General features: G+C 45.3%; 1 protein-coding gene across 4 annotated transcripts in view; it reads left to right on the plus strand.

Annotated features, from left to right (window-relative positions):
* Positions 1 to 3,986: 3,986 nt before the first annotated feature.
* sgip1a (SH3GL interacting endocytic adaptor 1a) overlaps positions 3,987 to 21,106 on the plus strand; it is a 71,408-nt gene continuing 54,288 nt past the window's right edge. Inside the window, exons 1-3 of one of the 4 annotated variants that reach the window (XR_006035310.1) lie at positions 3,987 to 4,181; positions 14,743 to 15,012; positions 18,180 to 18,224. Coding sequence is in view for 1 of the 4 variants with exons in the window: in XM_042111652.1 (XP_041967586.1) it covers positions 14,970 to 15,012; positions 18,180 to 18,224 (88 nt within the window). In the remaining 3 variants the exon portion in view is untranslated. Of the gene's footprint in view, positions 4,182 to 14,742; positions 15,013 to 17,228; positions 17,526 to 18,179; positions 18,225 to 21,106 lie in introns of those variants that run through there. The other 3 variants (XM_042111652.1, XR_006035311.1, XR_006035312.1) reach the window with 3 other exon arrangements.

Below are 21,106 nucleotides of genomic sequence, written 5' to 3' on the forward strand. Positions count from 1 at the left end.
CACGTGCGGCATAATTTGCTCTTGAATATAAAGTTTCGGTTTAGCTGCCTCAGCTGTCTCATCATCTAGCTTTTATTTTTGCTGCCTCATTATCTTATAATAGGACACTTATACTCAGTCTTTCTACCCTCAACCACAAATGTGTTTCCCTCTGGTTAAAGAAGTCATCTATTTTCTTACCAGTTAAAAAGAGGTAGTGGTATCTTGGCAGAAAGAAGAAATTAATTGAGGTCATTAGTTGAAATATGGTCAGTGGGATGTGATACTTTCACTTAGTAGATGTTTCAGTAATGAAAGAATTCTTTGAGGTGCAATAGCTGCAGCTATTTTACAGTGGTACAGTAAACTTGAAATGAGCTTTACATGCTTAAATAAGAGTGAAGAAATCAGTCACAACATGGGAAGTATATCATGCAATGCTCGTGCTCTGATTTGTTCATACAAAGCATCATTTGTTTTTGTCACAATTAAAAACAACTGAATGCATATTTTAGTGTCCTAAATCTCTAAAAACCCTTGAAGGTTTTGAGCAGGTATAGGGAATTAACACTGGGCCTGGCCACAGGGCCCTGAGACTGGTTATGTCCTCTTGGCCTGCATGCTGCTATGATTAACCAGCTCCCTGACGTCAATGGGCGATGGGAGGACAGAGAGGAGGCATCCCAGTAATGGGTCATGTGCTAAGTATAAACAGGTGCTGTGGGAGAGGCGCATCAACGGTGAGGTGTAGCTTAGCATAGCTCGTCCTCCAAATATGCCAGCTCGATCTCGCTGACTCCTGCATGGCCCCCACCTCCGCTATTATCGCCACCCTTCCCTTGACTCGTATTCGAACCTTGTGCGTAATCACACCACCCCTTGCCATGTCCCATGTCCCCCCACGTCTTCCTGAAACGCACTTGTGCGTCACCACATTTACATGCCGCTGCGCTCGCAAAAATCCACTCACAGGCCGCTGTATCAAATGCCAGCGCATGGTGACAGTTTCTGGGGGAGTGGGGGGGGGGTGGTTCTTGGTGTATGGTGTATGGTGTGGATAGCGGACATATAATGAGACACACACTTTCACACTTCGTAACTCCTCCCTGGAGAATATTACTCTTATAAATGAAGACAGTAAATCAGGAAGGGTGATCTCCAGCCGGATCTATTTTTAAACTGACCAATTAGGAGAAGAGGTTGGTGACGCTCTCTCTCTCTCCCTCGCCTACTCTCCTACTGTAGTTCTCTTCTCCTTCCCTTCAGAAGAACTATCTCTTTCTTTCATATTTTCTATCTAAACCATTTCCACAGGATGAGGGTCAAACATTCCACCCAAAGACATTTCAGATTGTGTGGTAAAATACATGTAATAGATGTTTGAACAATAAATGTGCATCCATGTTTATTGTCCTGCAAGGTTAGGTTCTGAACAGTGAGGGTGACTAAGGCTCCAGTAACGCAGATGTATGATAGATTGTCCAGATGTCTGTCTGGACATGAAATGATGTGAGTAATGTCTAGTCTCTCTTGAAGAAAGTGCTCTCCTCTTTCAGTCAGAGATCACTTTGCCATGAACGAGCCAAGGTCTTTTGCGCAGGTTACAGTCTGCGACGTGTTCAAACGAGCCCCGGTCTGCAGTGAATAGGAGCCAAGGCTGGTCTAGTCTGGCCTTCCTTATGAGGCATCCCCACAGCTCAGCTCGGACTCGCCCGTCTCACTGCTAGACGCACAGCTTGAATAATAACAACTGCAGACTCAATTACCCACCACGACTATTAACAATTTTATGGTGCATTTCTAGGAAAGTTTCAGATGAATGTGGAAGCACCGCATTTTTAGTCCAGGGTCCTGTCAAACTCAGCAAGCTGTCAGACCTCAACAAGCACATAAGGGAGAACTCAGTTATATATTTCCATAATTGTAATTCATCCATTCGTCACTCTTTTCATTTCTTGTGCTTGGAGATCTCTGGCTCATTATTTAGTGTGTTACTGCAGGAGTTACCTGGTGTAACACATTCTGTACAATCATTTGGGTTGTGTGCACAAAAGGGATTTACCCCCCAGTAGCCCTTACTTCTCCCCATTTCTCCCACCCAGTCTCTAGCCCTCTCTCCCTCTTCTGGATGGGGTTCACGGCATCATCAGGCCGAACATAAATAGCTCTTCAGGCTCAGTTGGTCGTCGGTCACCGTTAGTTTCTCACTGGTTGGCTGTGGAGCATCTGTCTGGAGCTGGCCACGCTTGACTGCTGCTGCAGTGACCCTGCTCGAAATTTCCTCTGTTTCTGAGGGTCTCATTGGCACTGTGTGCATGACAACATTAGAGGCTTGAACCAGCAGAGCTGAGGCGGGGCCCATCGCCCGCTTGTACGGGATCTGCCCTCTGCTCTGGCTGCTGGCAACATGAGCTGTTTTCAAAATGGGATTGCAGAGCTCTCTCTTTTCCAAATTCTCTCTGCTTTAAAATGCCCCCCCCTCTCTCCTCTATGCACTTCTTCCACAAACTTCTCTCCACCCACGCAGCCCCATATACACTCATGCAATGCTAAGCTGCTGTGGGAGTAAGAATGGCAGTGCTGGTAGTCCTCTGGATGCAGTGAAGCTTGCAGCAGGGAAGGGTGAACATGGAAGGGGAGCTCTCATTCTCTCTCTCTCTCTCTCTCTCGCTCTCTCTCCCTCCCTCTCCCCAGAGGATGAATCTGCCAGTGCTGCTGCCATGGCTGAGGAACTCAAAGGCACTCTGACATTTGCTGGGTGGAGCGTGTGGCTAGCCTCACATGGACCGTTGTCAGCAGATTCACAGCGGGACAGGGACATGCGAGGACAGGAGCCATTAGAGAGGGAGCTGAGAGGAAGGGGCAGACGGGATTAAAGTATGCATTACCAGGGCAAGACAGGACCAAAGGTTCTCTGAATATGGACCAAATCATTCCCCTACTCTCTTTTTCTCAGTCTTTCTGCCGCATATTCAGTCATACACACACTACACACACAAACACACACACCACACACACAATCAAACAGACACACACTTTCTCTGGTTAACTGTCAGGGAGGGAGATGAACTGAAACAGACAGCTCCTCCATTTTGTGACTTTTCTGTACTTGGTTTATTCCTTTCTATGCTGCTAGAATGCTTACAGACACATGCACAGAGCCTTCCTGCTACCACAGAGATGAAATCAGCAGCTGTGTGCATGAGATATCCCTGCAGTGACGCACACATGCTGATAAATGGACATATGACTTGCTGATAAATGGACTCACAGTTTCCTCTTGTCATACAAACTGTTTGTATATATGTTTTAAATATCGTAAGAACATACTGAAGAAGGCACTATGCTGAAACATATCTGCACGGAGACATTTTTATGTACAATATTATAATTAAGTCCACAGACAATTCCACATGCTATGTTGTATTTTTGTCACATGGCAAATTAAACTGATTCTTTTGTTTCAGTAATGCTGGCAATGACACACTCTGTGTCAATGGGAAAGGTTGATTATGAGACAGACTGCTTGATGATTAGACAAATTAGGCAGAAAGAAGTTATGTAATTCTAACATTTAATATTGATCATTATGTATCAATGATCAGTGATAGGGAAAAAAACAATTAAGCCTGTACAATGAAAAGAATACATAATTGTCAGAGACTTGAAAAACTTGGTAAAATGAAAAACTGGACATTATCTGTTATGATATTTAGGAAGGTGTAAGAGCCTGTTATGCAGAACAGATATTTTTTAGGTAATTAAACAAGTGTTTGAGACCTCGAAAAAAACAGCAGGTGTGCTCAATTTCCCTGTAGTGATTCTTTCATCCGAGTTTTAAAGAACAGGCCTAAATATATTCAGATCTCCATTCCATTCTCTACCTCATAGTCCACTTTATCTACATTTTCTTCCTATTGCGAGACACTGATATGTTTTTATTTTGAACATCTTCACCTTGAGTGAATTCTGTGAATGTGGTTATGCAGGAAAAGTAACTGAACGTCCACACACACACACGCTCCTGCTTGTGGCAGACAGACAGGCACAACAAGTGAGTATCGCTAGACTATTGACCATTTTATGAAGTGAATACATCGAATTAACTGTCGGGGCAGTCTACATGGTAGCAGACGTTTGGTTGAATGACACGCGGTCAAACTAACTTTTCTTAAGAGAAGACTTGACCCGATGCCAGAGAGGTGACTATAACTCTCTTTTCTTTATTTGAGTTGGCAAAGTACTCAGTCTAGTAAGACGCAAAGGGGCGCTTCCGTGTTTATATTGCGCAAGCACAATGTGCAAATCAGGAGGGCGTAAAGTTAACAAACGATCTCTGTGCAGGCTTTGTGCAGACATTAATGTTTTTACAAACTTGTGTGAATGTCTAAACATTTGTCATTTTAAACGAAAGTCGATAATGGCCGCTTAACGAAACCATGAGGGCTTTTCGGTCTTCCGAAATTATGCAACAGGGCGGTTTGAAGGCGTCACAAGGGTTTCACTTCATATCTACATTTTGAATGAAACAAACATGTTGTTTCCAGATGTGTAGGCTACAAAGAAGTGTGACGCATTTGATAGAAGTAGCCTAGTGTGTTTAATGTGCCGACTGGTAGCCTACCCTATACTATTCCTCCGAGAGGCACTTGAATGATTACACCCATATCGACTGTAAGCCTACCAGATAGCCTACGAAATGAAGCGTGAAAAGCAATAACAGTAGGCTAGCCTATACATCATACACATGGAAGTCAGGATGTAGTTAAATCAAAGGGAAATCAAATTATTTCGCAACAGTTGTTGCAACTACACTACAGTTTTAATTGATCTCTTTGCAAGAGAGGGCGCTAATTGATCTCTTTGCAAGAGAGGGCGCTAATTGATCTCTTTGCAAGAGAGGGCGCTAATTGCAACTTTTGCTAACGCAAGGTGCGCAGATAATGCATTTAGTTTTAATAAACAAAAAATGATGTTTAAAGGAATGTTACTTTTGGCTGCTTGGGGGAGAGGATCAATTGAAATGTTACTTTTGGCTGCTTGGGGGAGAGGATCAATTGAAGGGGATGACGAGCTGTGTAGAGAGCAGAGAGGAGGGAGGGAGCTGTCGTGAGACGGAGAATGAGCTCAGTCAAGGCTTGGCTGTGGATTGCAGGCCCTTGGTCGACCCCCTTGAAATTGCTGATGACTTGTCACTGTGCTACAGCACATGAGGGAACTGGAGGGAGTCATCCTAGGGCTGTGTACATCAAGATTTTTGGCTGACAAAGCTGGGGAAAACCTAGGGTGAGGTGGCGTTTGGATCGGACTTCTACACAGGAAAGATCCCTTATGTGACAAATGGGGGGGGATCTGAGAATGGGGAAGTGTTTGGACTGATGGTAACTGCACAATAGTGAAACAGGTTGTGAATGACGTACAGATGCATTGATGACTGAGGGTGCCTGAGGTTCATTAAGCCAGATTAAATAAAAAATGTCATCTGTCTCACTGCTGGTTCTGCTGTCACGTGCAGTGAGTTTACATGAGTCACAGACCTGGGAGTGATCCACATGTGTAATTTGTCTTCTCATGGGATGGGCTGTCTGCTGTGATACTTATGACCCTCATTGATTCAGACCTATTTGGTTCTACCCACTCACAAGGTAAATGCACATACAGTCTGCCTGGCTGCTGCTACTTGCAGCCAAACAACAAGTCTTTACAAGTTCCTGTTCGGCGATATCACCTGGTAGGTGATAAAATGTGCACTGTGTAAAATCTGATGTCAGTGGGACTAGTTGATGGGCTATTGTCTATTACGACAGAGTTTTGTTAATTCTTTTTAGTCCATTCTCTTCAGTTGATGCACGATCATAAGCCTAACTTGAGCCAGTGGTGGGGTGCTCTGTGAAGTTAGCAAAGCAGTGATTCAGGCACTCGCACCCACTGGAGGGAATCTAGCAGCTGGTTAAAATTTATTGCACAACCCTGCTATTGGACCACATCAAAGGGCACTGGGGGATCGCAAGACATTGTCAAGATGGGTGTTAGTGTGCATGTATGTGTGTGTGTGCACACTCCAAGGGGTATTGTGTGGTTTCTGGATTTGAGAAAGTTCAGTGTAGGAGTCAAGCAGTACTGTATTATTAGAACACCCTCAGCATGTCTTGAGGAAATACACCGTTTAGTCTTTCTTCGATTTGTAATGGAGGTTGCTGGTACATACTAGCTGTGGTGACATCAGCAGACTTAGGTAAATAAGTCTGAAATTCCGTAGAATGTTGGCTGACATTTGATTTGTCTTATTTGGGTCTAGTTTGGCAAGGTGTGTGTGTGTGTGTGTGTGTGTGTTTGGACGGCTGGTGGGGATAGCTGAGGGTACCTGATCCCAGACTGGCGTCACTGCTCTCATGCTGATGACCTGGTTGTCATAGCCCACTGAGGACAGCTGCTGGTGTTTGCGTGCACTCTTGCATACCTCCTAAATCTCCACCCAACCAACCAACCTTCAAGAGAGAGCGTGAGGAGCTCTAGGTATGGTACCCTTCCCCGTCTCCCCACCCTATCGCTAGGCTGACCTGGATCTGTGAGGGTTCATGCCTCCATGTGGACAAACAATAACAAGCCTTGGCTCAGAGTGGTGCACATGCAGGGCAGGCACTCGCTCTTAGCAGATATACCCCCTCCATAGGGACACGGTGAGTCACAGGGAGCGAGAGAGAGTGGACAGGGGAAATGGGTAATGGTGCATAAGAACGCTGATCTGCTGCGTTGGGATGCTGTATTGGAATTTGGTTTCTTATAAGGGAAAGAGGGTCCCTTGCCATTTGTTTTAGGATTGAGCCTGATGACTCCTCTTTCTGGCATGTCCAGTACATGAGTTTTATGTTTTCCATTAACTTCCACACTCTTGGGAGTGACTGACATAGTCCCATTTTCTGAGGAAGTGGAGCTCTTCTCGACAAACTCCTCAGGAAAAGGTACAGTACAACATGTACAACAAGTACAATAGAGTCCCCTGACATATCATTAGTTTATTTATGAGACAGGGCTACTCCCAGCAGCTTGTGGGATGTTCAAGGCCTTTCTTCACCCAGGTCAAAACCAGTGAGTAATCCAGGCCACAGGAGAACTGGGAGGTTTGGGAAGAGCACCCTTGAAAAGCACCGTCGCTGAAGCTGAGCCTCTACCCAGCCAAGGATCTAGGAACAGTGGGGATTAGGGCTCGTTTAAACCCTTGTGGGTGAACTGAGGTCTGGTAGTGCGTCATGCAGACATGCAGTCTGACAGATGTGGGATTTTTTTATTTTGTTCTGGTGGTGAGTAAGATGTGTTGGCTGCGAGGCTGGGAGTGCTGCTGGATCCTGAACGTGTTCTCTCCTGCTGTTCTACCGGCAGGGAAAGCGAAGTGGCTCCATCCCGGCAGCTCTTTTCTGATGTGCGCACGTTTGAGAGTGTGTAGGAGTGCCCCAATTTCACAATCCCTTCTTGCCGCCTGTGTTTTTCCAGGTTAGCGTTAGCTCAGTGCTCGTTCGCCTGAGAGAGAAGGGCTGAAACGCCTCTTCAGGGTGACCCTATCTGTACTGTGGGATGCCAGGCTTAGGGTAGTTAGCCTGCAGGGAAGCGGGCCCAGGTATGGTTGCAGCTCTGATGAATGGAGACCAAAAAAAGCCCTTCATCCTGCCACAAACTGCGTCACTCGTTTGCCTCTGGAGTGCTGAAGCACCGTCACTGCATACGCGCAACCCAAATTACAAAGAATGGGCTATTACATAAAGAAGGAAAATTGAGTGGTGAGAGTATGAGGGGGGGTTGATTTAGTTTGGTTCTCATTGTGCTCCTTCAGCATGGACTCATTTTGATTCCAGAAACCTCACAAGAGTGTCATGGGATGTGTTGCTAAGGGGCAGAGTTGAGGGGGAAAGGATGAGAAATGCACTCGGGCCATGTGGCGGTGGTTTGGGAGTGGTGGCGAGATGTTTGGAGATGTGCTGCTGATCGCGGAGTGAGTTGGCTCTGTTTATTTAGGTCTGAGTCTCCCTGTGGACATGGTACAGTAGATGGGAGGAATAACAATGACATGACATCAGTGGGTTACGGCATCTGAACTCTTGCCTACTGCCACTCCCCTCTAGTCTCACAATTCCACACTCTGTATTTTCTTTCTCTCTCTCTCTCTCTCTCTGTTTCTCTCTCTTTCTGTCTCTCTCTGTCTCTCTCTCTCTCTGTTTCTCTGTCTTTCTGTCTCTCTCTGTTTCTCTCTCTTTCTGTCTCTCTCTCCATAGGCTTGCAGCATATAAAACACCAGTATCCTTCTCTCCTGACATCTCCTGCTTTGAGAAAAGGCACTTGGCTCCAAATTTGTTTAGACAGGGCTTCAACCCCCACATTACATGCGACTCCACACAACTTGGCCCAGAGATGAAACTGACCAAAACTAGGGCAAACTGTGCCACACACATACTGTAGACTGCAGATCATAGAGTGAAGATTGGATAGTCTTTCTAGGAACGGACTGGCTTAATAAACAGGAGACATCTCCGCAGCAGAAGCAGTTGCTGTGGAAACCAGCAGTTGCTATGTAAGCCTTGTCCCTTACCTTTATGAAACTAGGGCACTGACTTCAACTTTTTATCTAGATCTAGAATATGCAGGGGAACGAATTGTTGACAACAGCTAAGATTTACACTTGTTTGAACTGCATTAGAGTACGAGCATCAATGTGGCATTTCTCTGAAACAGCTGAGTGGACCCCTGGTTATCGTCTATTGGTCTAGACAATGTAGATATTAATCTTGGACACAAAACAAGCTCAAGAAAAGAAATGAATGATAGAGAAATGTTTGTTTTATTGTGTTCTGCGGTTCTGACGACTAGAATTTATTGAAGGGTCATCAGTTAACATGTAGGATTCTTTACCTAAAAGATGTTCAAATCTATACATGGAAACTACAGGATAATGTGCCACCACCACTTTTCTATGCTTGTCTATGATCTATCATCATTTACTCTGCTCTGCTCTAATTTAGACATGCATTCTGAGCTAGTTCATCCAAACAGTGGCTTTCCACAATTCCCTCGACTACTTTAATGTCCATATTTAGACGCTTTGGTCTCTTAACGGTTGACTAGATTCCAGGATGAGACTAATCACCGAAGCCTGCTCACCCTGTTGCACTGGGCTTTCCACAGAAAGGCGCATGGTTCCCTGCACGGGGCCAGACGATGGCCCCACGTTTTGCATTTCCGCGGCGACCCTCCTCATTGCCCTGGGTGATGGTTGATGAGGGATTCTGATTAGGGAGCGACCCAAAGAAGCAGGGCGAGATTCCTGCGGTGGCCTGCGACGTGACGCGATCCAGGAGATTAGCTCCCGGTCTGTCTGCTACTCTACTGTGCCTACGTGCTGTTTGCCCAGTGAAGCCCTCATCAGACTGTCACGGGCAGCCACCCCTCTGCCACACACACACACACACATTCATTCACACACATTCACTCAGACCCTCATTAACTCAATTCCTGTTCCCCTACTGGCAAAAGCATTTTTATGTAGTCCAGGCCTTTTAGCCTAATTAGGATCTATTTCCTCATACCATGTTGCTGTGTTTTGGTGTTGAGTGAAGAGACTCAAAACAAAAAGAGTTCTCTTTTTAACCAAAGACCAAAGTAGCCATGTTGGGTCATTCCATGTAAGTTTTTATTCTTATCCAGATCAGTGAGTGTACGGTGACAGATTTTTCCATGCACGTTCCGGGATGAAGATGATGGATTTCTCTAAGCATACACCGCACCCGTGTCATGTATTCAGTGAAAAATGCATTCTTTGTACAGTAATCAGGGAGTCTTATCAAACGGATCATTCGGTGTCCCTCCCTCCATACAATACTGCCCATACGGGTGGACGGCTCTGCAGCTGTACGCTACGTCCACTGCTGCCAGCGACTGGGCCCCATGATTGGATGTCTGGACTGCGCCTGAACCACAGACCTATTGATGTGGGCCGCTTCCCCCAAAGCCCAGAGGATCAGATTGATTGACTGTGATGTGAAGTTAAAACCACATTAGATTAGTTAGTTCAGCCCTTTTAGAGGAATGAGAGTCTTCATTGAAATGTGTGGCTTAGTGTGTGCCGCTGCATCTGGTTTAGGTTGTGTGCGCTCTTGCCCTGGTTTGCTGCCCACTGCTGTTTATCTTTGTTTGTGTCTCTTATTGGCTGCTTTTAGAGTTGGGCACAGACCGACTGCATTCTAGCTCTCCTAAGCATATCTCATCATGGGGAGAATCCTACTTTGTGTGATTGTCTTTTCTACTGGCAAGTCAGTCCCTGGGGAAACGTGTGTGTGTGTGTGTGTGTGATCGTAATTGAGAGGATCTGATCGCTGTGCTGTCTGTAGGGGTCTTTTAGCTGATTTTGGTTATCTCATGCTCTCGTAGCGTTTTACTTGAAAGACAACACCACTCTCCTATATAATAACCACTGAAAGACAACACCACTCTCCTATATAATAACCCTTGAAGGGAAAACTGCTGTTGTACTACATTGTGAATATGATGTTTTTTAGTTCCTTCCTTTCTGCTCCGTCAGTGCCCTCTCTGTGTCCAGTAGCCCTGGGCATGATGTCTGTGTCGCAGCCTCAGCTCTGGGACGGAGATCAAGCGGGACATGGAAGGTGTGCGCACTCACTGCTTGTTGATTCCTGCAGTCTAGCTCTGCCCTCCACTGGAGAAGAGAGGGACAGAAAAAGTAGGTCAAACCCGGATGGAGGGAGGGAGGGAGAGAGAGCATCTGTTTTCCTCATTTAAAAGCACGGGGTGACGGCTGCTGTGGATGTGCCGCAGACCCAGGGCAGCATGAAGGGCCGCGCCGCCGGCCAGCTCCCCACATGGATGTTTGCCGTCACCATGGACACTGTGGAGTGGAAGCACTTTTTGAGGATTTAAAGTAGCCGCATGATGATGATTACAGCGAAGTCTGTCTTCATCTCTCCAGGAAATGGTGGGATTAATATGCCCTGTAAATTGACTGGACAGGGGCACCATTGACATGGAGCCATGGCCTATGTGTATGTGGAATAACAAGTCATCTTTACAGATTGATTTATGCTGATCTTGGATGATGGTGAATGAGCAGCAGACATGCTATGACCTCCTTCAGTCAAGCAGACAAGTGTCTGTGTGTGTGTGTGTTCCACATCATAGAGAGCAACCAGTACTGCACATGAAGTACTTGGTGATCCTTTTTAGGGTGTCATTTAATGCCCAAAGTGACAGAGATTGTCACACTGGTGTTTGGCTGGTGTGTATGTGTGTGTGTGTGTGTGTGTGTGTGTGTGTGTGTGTGTGTGTTAGCACTGGCTAGTTGTTGAGTGATGCATAAATTTAGCATCCACAGAAAAACAGATTCTTGTTGTGACTGATTGATGGGTTTGACATTCAGCATGCTTCTAGGAAACCAATAAGCATGATTCTAAGAAACCAAAACTTGACCCCTTGTGCTACCTGTTATGTTTAGAGTGTTAATAACTGAATGGTGTCTTTAATTAGCAGAGTAGAGGATGGCTATACGGACAGCTGGTCCTGTTGAGAAATGAGATAAATAAAATTGCTTGTGTTGTATTTTGATAAATGTAGTATAAAAGGTGGTTTATGTATTAATGATCTGAAATGAATGTGTTGGATCAGGCCCAGTTTGTCAGAATGTCAGTTTATTTTAGGAGCAGGTGATAAGTGGCAAATATTGGACCCCACCACCTGATGTAGGCCTATAGCAATTGAGCTGTAATGTATTAGCAGTTGTAGGAAAAAGCCAGTCGGAAAGGCTGGGGTAGACATTGTCTCCTCTTGTGTTGACACAAAACAATAACCGAGTTAGTTAGACAAGCAGACTTCTCCATTCACAGAGTCAGGCTAAGGACCGGCTGTTGCCATGACGCCAAGACAGACAAGTGGAATATGTGAACTGATTGTGTACTACTGGAATGTCACGTCTGTCACCGTGGCAACGGGCGTCTATGTGACCACCATGGTCAATGCAGTCATTCATGTTGTTGGTAGACTTGACATGGTCAGCCGACACATAGCAAGGGTTCGTCTTACAGGGTCTAAATCTTATTTGCATTCCAGCACTGCCAACTCTTCAGCCATGGGCTTCAGTAGAGATACTGATTGGCACATCTTGCCCACCCGATTGGCCAGATTTCCACAGGATTGCACTGTAGTTTAAGGTGAAAATATTATATGTCTCTGTAGAGTGCAACAAATTCACCAAGTACTGACCAAAGACATGTCATTTATTTCCTGTTGTAATAAAAAAAACTACATGTAAGATGGTGTGCTGGGATACTTCAGTTTAAGATGGCAGCTAGTGAGCGCACAGCCCTCTGGTTTGGATGGAGGACTGGATAGACGGGGGCCACCAGTGGAATTCCTCTGTGAGTGGCTTGTTTGTGTGGGGAAATGGCCGTGTTGATGCATGTGTTTAATATCTGTAGTTACAGCTGCACTGGCTCTGCCCTACCCTATCCCACAGTCCAGCCAAGGTCTTTGACGATGGGGTTAACCTCTTAGCAATAGAGAGCCCTCTCATTTTGAACCAGAATTCTGCCACAGAAATGCCCCACAAAATGACATTTTACATGGAATCAATGCTTTATCAGCATAGCCATTTCACTAGTTAATACAGGTTTGACCCCCCCCCCCCCCCCCCCCCCACTCACACACACACACACACACACACACTATTGAAAAATCGTATAAAAAAACAGCTACAACAATCCAAAACTAAATAAAAGGAGGGTTGGTTTTGGAATATTGCCGTATGCTTTCCGAAAACCTCTCTGCCATCATCCTCATGACATCACAAGGAAACCGTGGTGGTCATTCCCGAGACATGAGGTTGGTCTAGAGGATGCCAAGGGTTTGCCCTATAATCTCAGAGAATAACAACCATCCATCATATGTGAGGTTCGCTTGGTTTTAGGTCTTCTCTCAACAGACCTTTTGTCAAAAGACTATGTTCCATGTAACATTTTTTTATATCTTTCACCACAATCTGGGCTTTGTTCAACTCGTATTCACTGTAAGGATTTACGTTTGCATTTACTCATTTAGCAGATGCTTTCAGCCAAAGCGACATATAGAAAGAGAATAACGTTCAAGCAGAGGAGACCGTGCAGAGGAGACTTTAGCTAGGAATTACTCCTGCATCTGTCAACACTAGTACAGGAGGATGGGAGTAGCTACATGATGCACGCTAGTCAAGGTGTGCAGGAGGAGAAGGTGATGGAGAGATGAGAGGGAAGTGCATGGGAAGTGTGCATCAGGTGTGTCAGATTGGCACAAGTGCTGAATGGATCACCTGGATGTTGGTTAATGCAGGTTGTTACTCTTTTTTTCCTCATTCATTATCTAGCCATCCAGACAACCACATAACATTTTTGGTCTTTTGAAAGTGAGTACTGGCACATTTATACCTTGGGGTTTTAAAAAAATAAAATATGAATCAATTGATTGATACTGAATGGGTACAAAAACAACTTACCCTCAATGTTACACTTTTTGCCATTTTTTTTTATCAAATCTAGGGCCTTATAGAAAATCAATGATTATGCCATACAAGCTTTTAATGGTTCAGTCATACTGAGAACATGTTTGGCTTTGGCCCTACAAAATTTGGGCTGGATATGAATAATACGATGCCCTCTCCAGTGAAGTGAAATTGAATAAACCAATCACATGCAAGCAGTGTTAAATTCTGATCTATTTGTCTTTTATTAATTAACTTCGGCCTGACCACTTTGTGCGTCTGAATTTGCTCTGGCCACAGTGTGCATGCACTGTCAGCAAAATATGCTGTCAAACCCAATGTGTTTTTCAGGCTGTAAAACTAAATAAATATAGGTGTTGGGAGTGGGACCCTTTCATTATAAACAATGTTTGCTTTCATGTTCTTGTGAAGGGCATTCATTTCTTGATGGAATGATATCAGTTGTGGTGTGACTGAAATCACTCAAGGTGGCCTATCTTTACACTAATTTAGGTGAATTTTAGTGAAATCAGACTTTTATTTTGTATTTCTAGTAGGATGGAATGGTTTGGTTTGACTGATTTGTTCATGTTGTTAATACCCACACTGTGACTTGACCAGGAGTCTGCTTCAAATGCTGCTTACTGTGTGCATCACTGCTGTAACTTGATTAAAATGTGCATTCATGTGTCAGGGTATTGGATTCATTTAATTTGATCCTGAAATGGCGCAGCATCTCCTATGGCCAAAGATGGTCCCTGCCCACGGACATCTCAGGACAGCCAGGTGTTGCATAATCATGCCATTTAACAGACCCTCACTGTCAAAACCAAGCTCAGTGACCTCTCCGATTAGTTCACAACTCCTAGGTTGTCACCTCTTCACAGAGGTAATATAGTAGCATAAGTCCACCAGTAGGTGGTGCCATTTTGTCTCTTTTTTTGAGCAGCATGTCGTCATAGATTTTAGTTTGTTTTATTGCTGTACCCAGACAATACAGACATTGAACTGAGCAAAATAAATAAAAGTCCCTTGATCAGTTATTTTTTTTAAATGTAATCACATTTTAGCCATTCCCTAGTTTCTCTGTTTTACTGTGCCTGTGTGTGTGTGTGTGTGTGTGTGTGTGTGTCCGCGCACACACACACATGTAACTGTCTCTGTCTCTGAAATTGTGCCTCTAGAATCCCTGAAACAGTTATCCACTATCAGAACTCTGATATCTGCACCTCTCCTCCCTCCCTCCCTTTCTCCAGTCTTCTCTGTTGTCTGCATTCATCTGTTACTACACTTTTATTCTCTCTCTCTCTCTCTCTCTCTCTCTCTCTCTCTCTCTCTCTCTCTCTCTCTCTCTCTCTCTCTCTCTCTCTCTCATTTCTTAGCATCCATCTCGGCTCTCTTTCTGCACCATCCACTCCTCAGCCCATCCACCTCTCGAGTGCGGATTGCTTGAGCCTCTGTCGCCCCATGGAGATAGCTGTAGATGGCTGAGCAGCTCGTCACAGGCTGGTTTCGGATTGTTGCCGGTAAGAAGACCTCTTTAGTCTGTATGTGTCTGGGTAACTGCAGTGTGTTGGTTCCGTGTGGATATACAAAAGAGCAGATGTGTCAAAATGAGCATATGTCTACTGTCAATCCTGAAGTTATTTTGCGTAGGACTTGTTGTACAGAGTTAGTTCACTTGTTGTTTTTTCTCTGTGGAGCTGCGTCAGTAGTAAAGGCACCTTGATCAACTACTTAGGCCGCTAATTCTCTAGGATCTATCTGCAGTGCCAGATTTGAATACATGCAAAATGGGTCAGCCAGATGCTAATTTGGGTCATGTGGCTAGTTTGAGCAGAGAATGCAGCACTTGTCTTCCCCTTCACACCAAAGCAAATGTACAAATGACTTGCATAGAGAGAGGGGGTGGGTGGGCATGGGCCTGTGTGTTTAACATGCTACCCTGGTGTGAAGGGCTTGGGTCATCTGGCTGACACCTGCAGATGGGGCTAGGTGACAGATGCATCACTGAGTGTTGTATGTGTACCCACAGGACTGTGTCTCTGCCTCTTAGAAGGGCTCTGTAGTACCATACTCATCAAGACTGAGTTGAGAAAAAACAGGATATACGCAAATATGAGACTGGTATATTTATAAGACTGGTACATTTATAGATATAAGAATCATATGATAATTTATACCATAAACTCTATCTCTGTCTTTCTTGAGTCTGATGTAAATCTCTGTCTCTTTTTGGCTCCATTGTTCAAGTGGTAAAAATCAGCGTCAGTGCTTCAGAGGACAATCTCCACTTGTAAGCAATAAATTTAAAATAATCAAAACCGCAATGACTGCTAGTACCACTAGATGGTGCCATAGGCGAGAGGAAGAGCAGGAGAGCAAGATAATATGAGTGTGGGGTTGAGCCATAGAGAAAAAGCTCACATGGGTCAGAGCATGACTGTGCTTGACTGGATCAGTTGGGCCGAGGTGTCGTCTCCTGGCAGGTCAGCGCTGGGCCTGCAGGGCTGCTGGAGCAGGAGGGGCAGATTAGATGGCATCTCAGAAACACACGCCAAAGCACATGAGCAGAGCTTGAAACATAACATGAAGCAGACCACAAAACACCATCTCACTAGATAATCAAATATGGAGTTTCTTTGGATGGTATATGATCCAACATTTCATAGATCTTCCATCAGATCAATGAGTGTAAAATAAGAGTACAAGGATATGACTGATTATTAATAATAATATGAATAATGTGAACACCAGGATTCTGGTATGAGTTAAAGTGTAAAATTAAATGTCATGAATGTATTCTCATTTGTAGATTGTAGACAGAAGTATGTGTACTGTAGCACTATGTTGTATAGTTGCAATGCAAATGTAAGAATATACAGGAGATATGGTACACCTAAGCAATAAGTAATTGAAACAAAGGGACCAGATTTCTACAAGATGTATTTCATAGAGCAAATTGAGCATTATCATATGAATCAGTCCCATGGTGCGTGGCTGTTTATTTCTGTGCTGCTGCTGCTACCGCTGATGGCACTGTCTTTGTTTTGGACTGCCTGAGTGAACATCAGTAGCTAATTGTCATTCTACACTGGTATACTGGTGTTTTCCTTCGTCGTCTTTCTCTCTCTCTCTCTCCTCTCTCTCTCTCTCTCTCTCTCTCTCTCTCTCTCTCTCTCTTTTGTCTCCCTGTGTCATTCTGCTTCTTTGTCTCAGCCTGATTAGTGGTCATCCCTGTCCCATCCTGCCCATTGGCACTGATCCACACCTTCATGTTTAATTAATCACCAGCTTTAGCCACCCCCCTTTCTCCCTCTCTCTCTCTCTTTCTCTCTCTCTCTCTCTCTTTCTGTGTCTGTCTCTGTCTCTCTCTCATTCTCCCCCTGCCTCATGGTGCTCATGGTTGAGATGACAATCAATCACGCTGACGTCACACTGGTAACATTACCCTGCCCAGCTGAAGGAGGGCAGTGAGGGGGGGAGGGAGATGGACAGGCAGAGGGAGGGAAAGAGGGAGGGGGAAAGAGCGATGCAGGCGCAGACTCACTAGCTGCCAGCTGAACCTCACGAAGCAAAGGCACACTCAAACGAGGCGAGTGAGGCAGGGGGAGGGAAACGGATGAGAGGGAGAGAGAGAGAGAGAGAGGGAGGGAGGGAGAGAGAGGGAGGGAGAGAGAGGGAGGGAGAGAGAGAGGGAGGGGCGGGGAGAGCAGAGCGGGCACACACTCTTAGCACGTTACATGTGAAAACACACGGCCATCTCTCCCCACAGACCTGGATCCGCTACACAGCTAGAGCTACTCAGAGAACGGCAGCAGCTCCAAGCCCTGGCGAGGCAAAGGCACAGTCTGTAGCCTGTTTGGGTGTTGGTGTATTTATGTATGTTTCGTGTGTGTGTGTGTGTGTGTGCGCGTGCTTGCATGGAGCATGAACAGTCCCTTTCTTGAGACCGTGGTATTATTCTGGAGCAGAGGAGATCATTAGTCTCATTCACTTCTACCCTGGCGAGGTACACGGCACACTGCAGTATTACAAGGTAGGGGCTACATACGTGTGTATGTGGAAGGGGGGGGGGGGGAGCCATGTGTCAAATGTGTGTGGTGGGAGGAGAGCACAGGGGGAGTGTGTGTGTGTGTGTGTGTGTGTGTGTGTATGTGTTTGTTTGTGTTGGATGTGTATTTGTCTGCCTCTCTCTGGAGACCTGGTGTCAGGAGATGTAAGCTGAAAGCCATGTGATGCAGAACATGCAGCCTCTGATTGGCTAGATGCTGCTGTGACCTCATGAAGCCTCCCGCCCACTCTCTCCCGCCCTCCCTCTCTCTCTCTCTCTCTCTCTCTGTCTTTTTTTCCTCTGTAGCTTTTTTCCCTCAGCATCCTCTGCTGATTGTGTAGGTTAGACCAACGACCGCAGCAGCAGCAGCAGCAGCAGTAGCAGTAGCAGTAGCATCCATGGCCTAAGCATTGGCCTGTCTGTTCTCTTTCTCTCTCTATCCTCTCCTCCATCTCTCTCTCTCTCTCTCTCTCTCTCGCTCTCCTGTTGGCTGGCCGTGCTGTATGGACTGGGGGAGTGTGTTTTTGCCAGGGGGCTGTGGGCGTCTGGGAGCTTAGTGGCGTTTAGCGAGGCGGATCTGTCTGTGTGTCTCTACTGCCGCTAACTGGGGCCTCCTCCTCCCCAACACTCTCGTTTCAGGCTCCTTGGAGATAGAGGAATGCAAATCTGCAATCATGATGGAAGGTAAGGCTGAATTTCCTCATCATCAATATTCATTGATGTTTTTATTATTGTGTGTGTGTTTGTGTGTGTGATTTGTCTGATACTGTCCTTGTTCCACTCCGTGGGTGTGTGTAATGTGGCTTTAAGTGCCATAAGCTGGCTAGCTATTTTGAGTGCCTGCATTCCGGTGACTTGCATGTCACTCCCGCAGAGGAGTGGTGCCCCTGGATATCTTTAACACACACATGCGCCGACAGATAGCTAACGCACCCTACCGTACATGCTCACACACACACACACACACACACACACACACGTACACGTACACACACACACCCATGCACAAACACAATAACGGCAAGGATAATTGCTGTTTTTTTTTCCTCCCCTCCTCTCACCCCTGTGGTAAAGGATTATTTGGATTTATTGTGCCGTAAGGCTTATGCGCCCAGCTGGCCCTGCCTGCCTGAATTCTCTTTGTATACTGAGTGTACACACACACACACACACACACACGTATGAACGAACACACGCTCACTCACTCACTTAGATCAGATAGGCATGTATATGTTTTATGCATTTCAAGGCATTTGTTTGTTTTAGCATGGTCGAGGAGGGTTTCTGTGTGTATGTATATGTGTGTGTATATGCGTGTGTGTGTGTGATATCCTGTGGATGGGTCTGTCAGTGGTGTTTCAGCAGCGAGGGGAAATGGATGCTCGGTTGCGTTCACACGCGTGACTCCTGGCTCAGGCTTTTATGTAACACATCCTTTGTGCAGGCAGGGAATCCAAGTGCATTTCTGGCCTTTGTGTAAATATGTTCTTGGCCTCCCAAACACCTGATTTTTTTATTTTTATGAAGGGCAGCATAAAAGCTTTTATCAGCGAAATGTGCTAGTTATTGCTGCAGTGTATTTTTTTTTATGAGATTGTGGCGTTTCATTTGATGGATGTAGCTCCTTCTCTTGCTCAGTGTAGTAAGCAGGAGCACCCAGGCCACAGCAAGTGAAATGTCTTGCTATTGCAGCATGAGTAATGTCATTATTCAGGCCTATTTGGTCTGCTGTCTGCCCGCCCTCTGCTCTCCCCCTACTCCATGTGCTTCCCTACGCTCTCATTAGGGCTGCTGTACCTCGTTACAAATACTGACACACACTAAGTGCCCGACCGGCTGTGTGTGTTTGGCAAAGACTAAGAACTTAGACCTTTTTGTGTGTGTGTGTCCAGGTGACGCACTGCTGTTCTTTATTCCAATCATGACATTATGAAAGGAGTCTTTCTCCATCTTATCTTTCTCTCTTTTGCTGGGCCTGTGTCACATTTGTTTGCACTGTTGTAACGGCACAATGGACCATGCGTTAATGATTGGCCCTGGTGTTGATTCTTAATATCAGGATTTGGCTTGATTTACATGTACACCTTGCCAATGGTTAATGCAACAATCTGAATGAGGTTATGGCGGGATTCTGACAGGTATTTGTTTTCCATGCATTTTGCATACTGGTATTCTTTTCAATGGGATTCATATTTGTCTGCTTGGGTGAGCTGTCAGCTGTCATTTGGACACTGTGCTCATTTGTTTTATGTGTGTCAGAATTACAAAACAATATGAGACGTATTACACCACAATCCACTCGCGACTTTTTATTGCACATTAGCAGAGAGAAGAGCTTTTAAAATGCCTTGTCTTTATGCCTCCTAACCACTTACTTCTGTCAGGCCAAACACTTACATATGATGATTCTAATACACTCTGCTATACTGATATGTTCTGAATGAGTGCCTATGGGGAGAAAAGTGGCTCTGATTTGTGTGTGTGTGTGTGTGTGTGTGTGTGTGTGTGTGTGTGTGTGTGTGTGTGTGTGTACTGATAATGCTAATAACTACTGTTGATGATGGCGTTTTATGTAAACAAGAGCAGGCTTTCTGGGGGCCGTAAAGGATCGTGACCCAGGGGTAAGGTTCCATGAACACGACTCGTGCTGGCTTACCCACGTGCTCAGTGGTGTCTGGATTATCAGCTGGTGTAAAATAGGACTCTAAGCCCTTCCCAAGGAGCACGCTGTAGTGACCGGTAGCACTCGGGAGAGAAGGCAGACAGAGAGTGGAGTCTTGAGGGGAAACCTCTGGTCCACTCCAAGCTGAACTCTAGGTCTTTGACCTTGAGGTTTGATGTAGTGTGATTTAGTCAGGCAGTCATGTTAGTCAGTGTGTGCTAGTTTTATTTCACTGAAGGTTGTCCACCATACAGTGATTATTCACAAATGATTGGCATATGCTGGTATGACTTGAAATGTCATATGGCTTTTTATTTTAGGGGGATGTAAGCAGTTGCTGAATCTCAGGCTTAGTGTCTGCTTTGCCTCCCGAGGATGCTTTCCTTATCTAGTGAGGGTTTGAAGAGGGAGGAAGTCCATGTTGCTGCCATGCTATGACTAGATCTCATAGATTACTGCTGTTTCTGCACGCTAGCACAGGACAGCCTCAGTTCAATGTGCTGACTTTCTGTTGAGGCCAGAATGATCACTGACCATGCCATGGGGCCATGGGCTGCCTTTCAAACATGCGGATAGATGTGCGTTAATAATGAAACACATGTCAAACTTGATTGATTGCTTTCAGTATTTGACAAATAATCTAGAATGTGCAAAAAAGAAGCCAAATCAACAGAAATGAGGTACAATAATACCTCATCACAAACCGGAGAAATGCACCTGTTAAATCAACTAGAAAAATGCTTTGGAAGAGGGTGCATTTTGATTGAGCCAGACAGCCAGTTGGCCTCATCAATCTGCAAAGGATCCTTGCTCTTTATTCCCCTTTTCTTCTCCTACCATTGGGACTTAATCTGGGATTTGGAAGGGACATGTTAGCCCAATGTTTGTGCCAGCTCCTCTACCT

This window comes from Alosa sapidissima, chromosome 12 (genome assembly GCF_018492685.1).
Source record: "Alosa sapidissima isolate fAloSap1 chromosome 12, fAloSap1.pri, whole genome shotgun sequence".
Lineage (NCBI taxonomy): Eukaryota > Metazoa > Chordata > Actinopteri > Clupeiformes > Clupeidae > Alosa > Alosa sapidissima.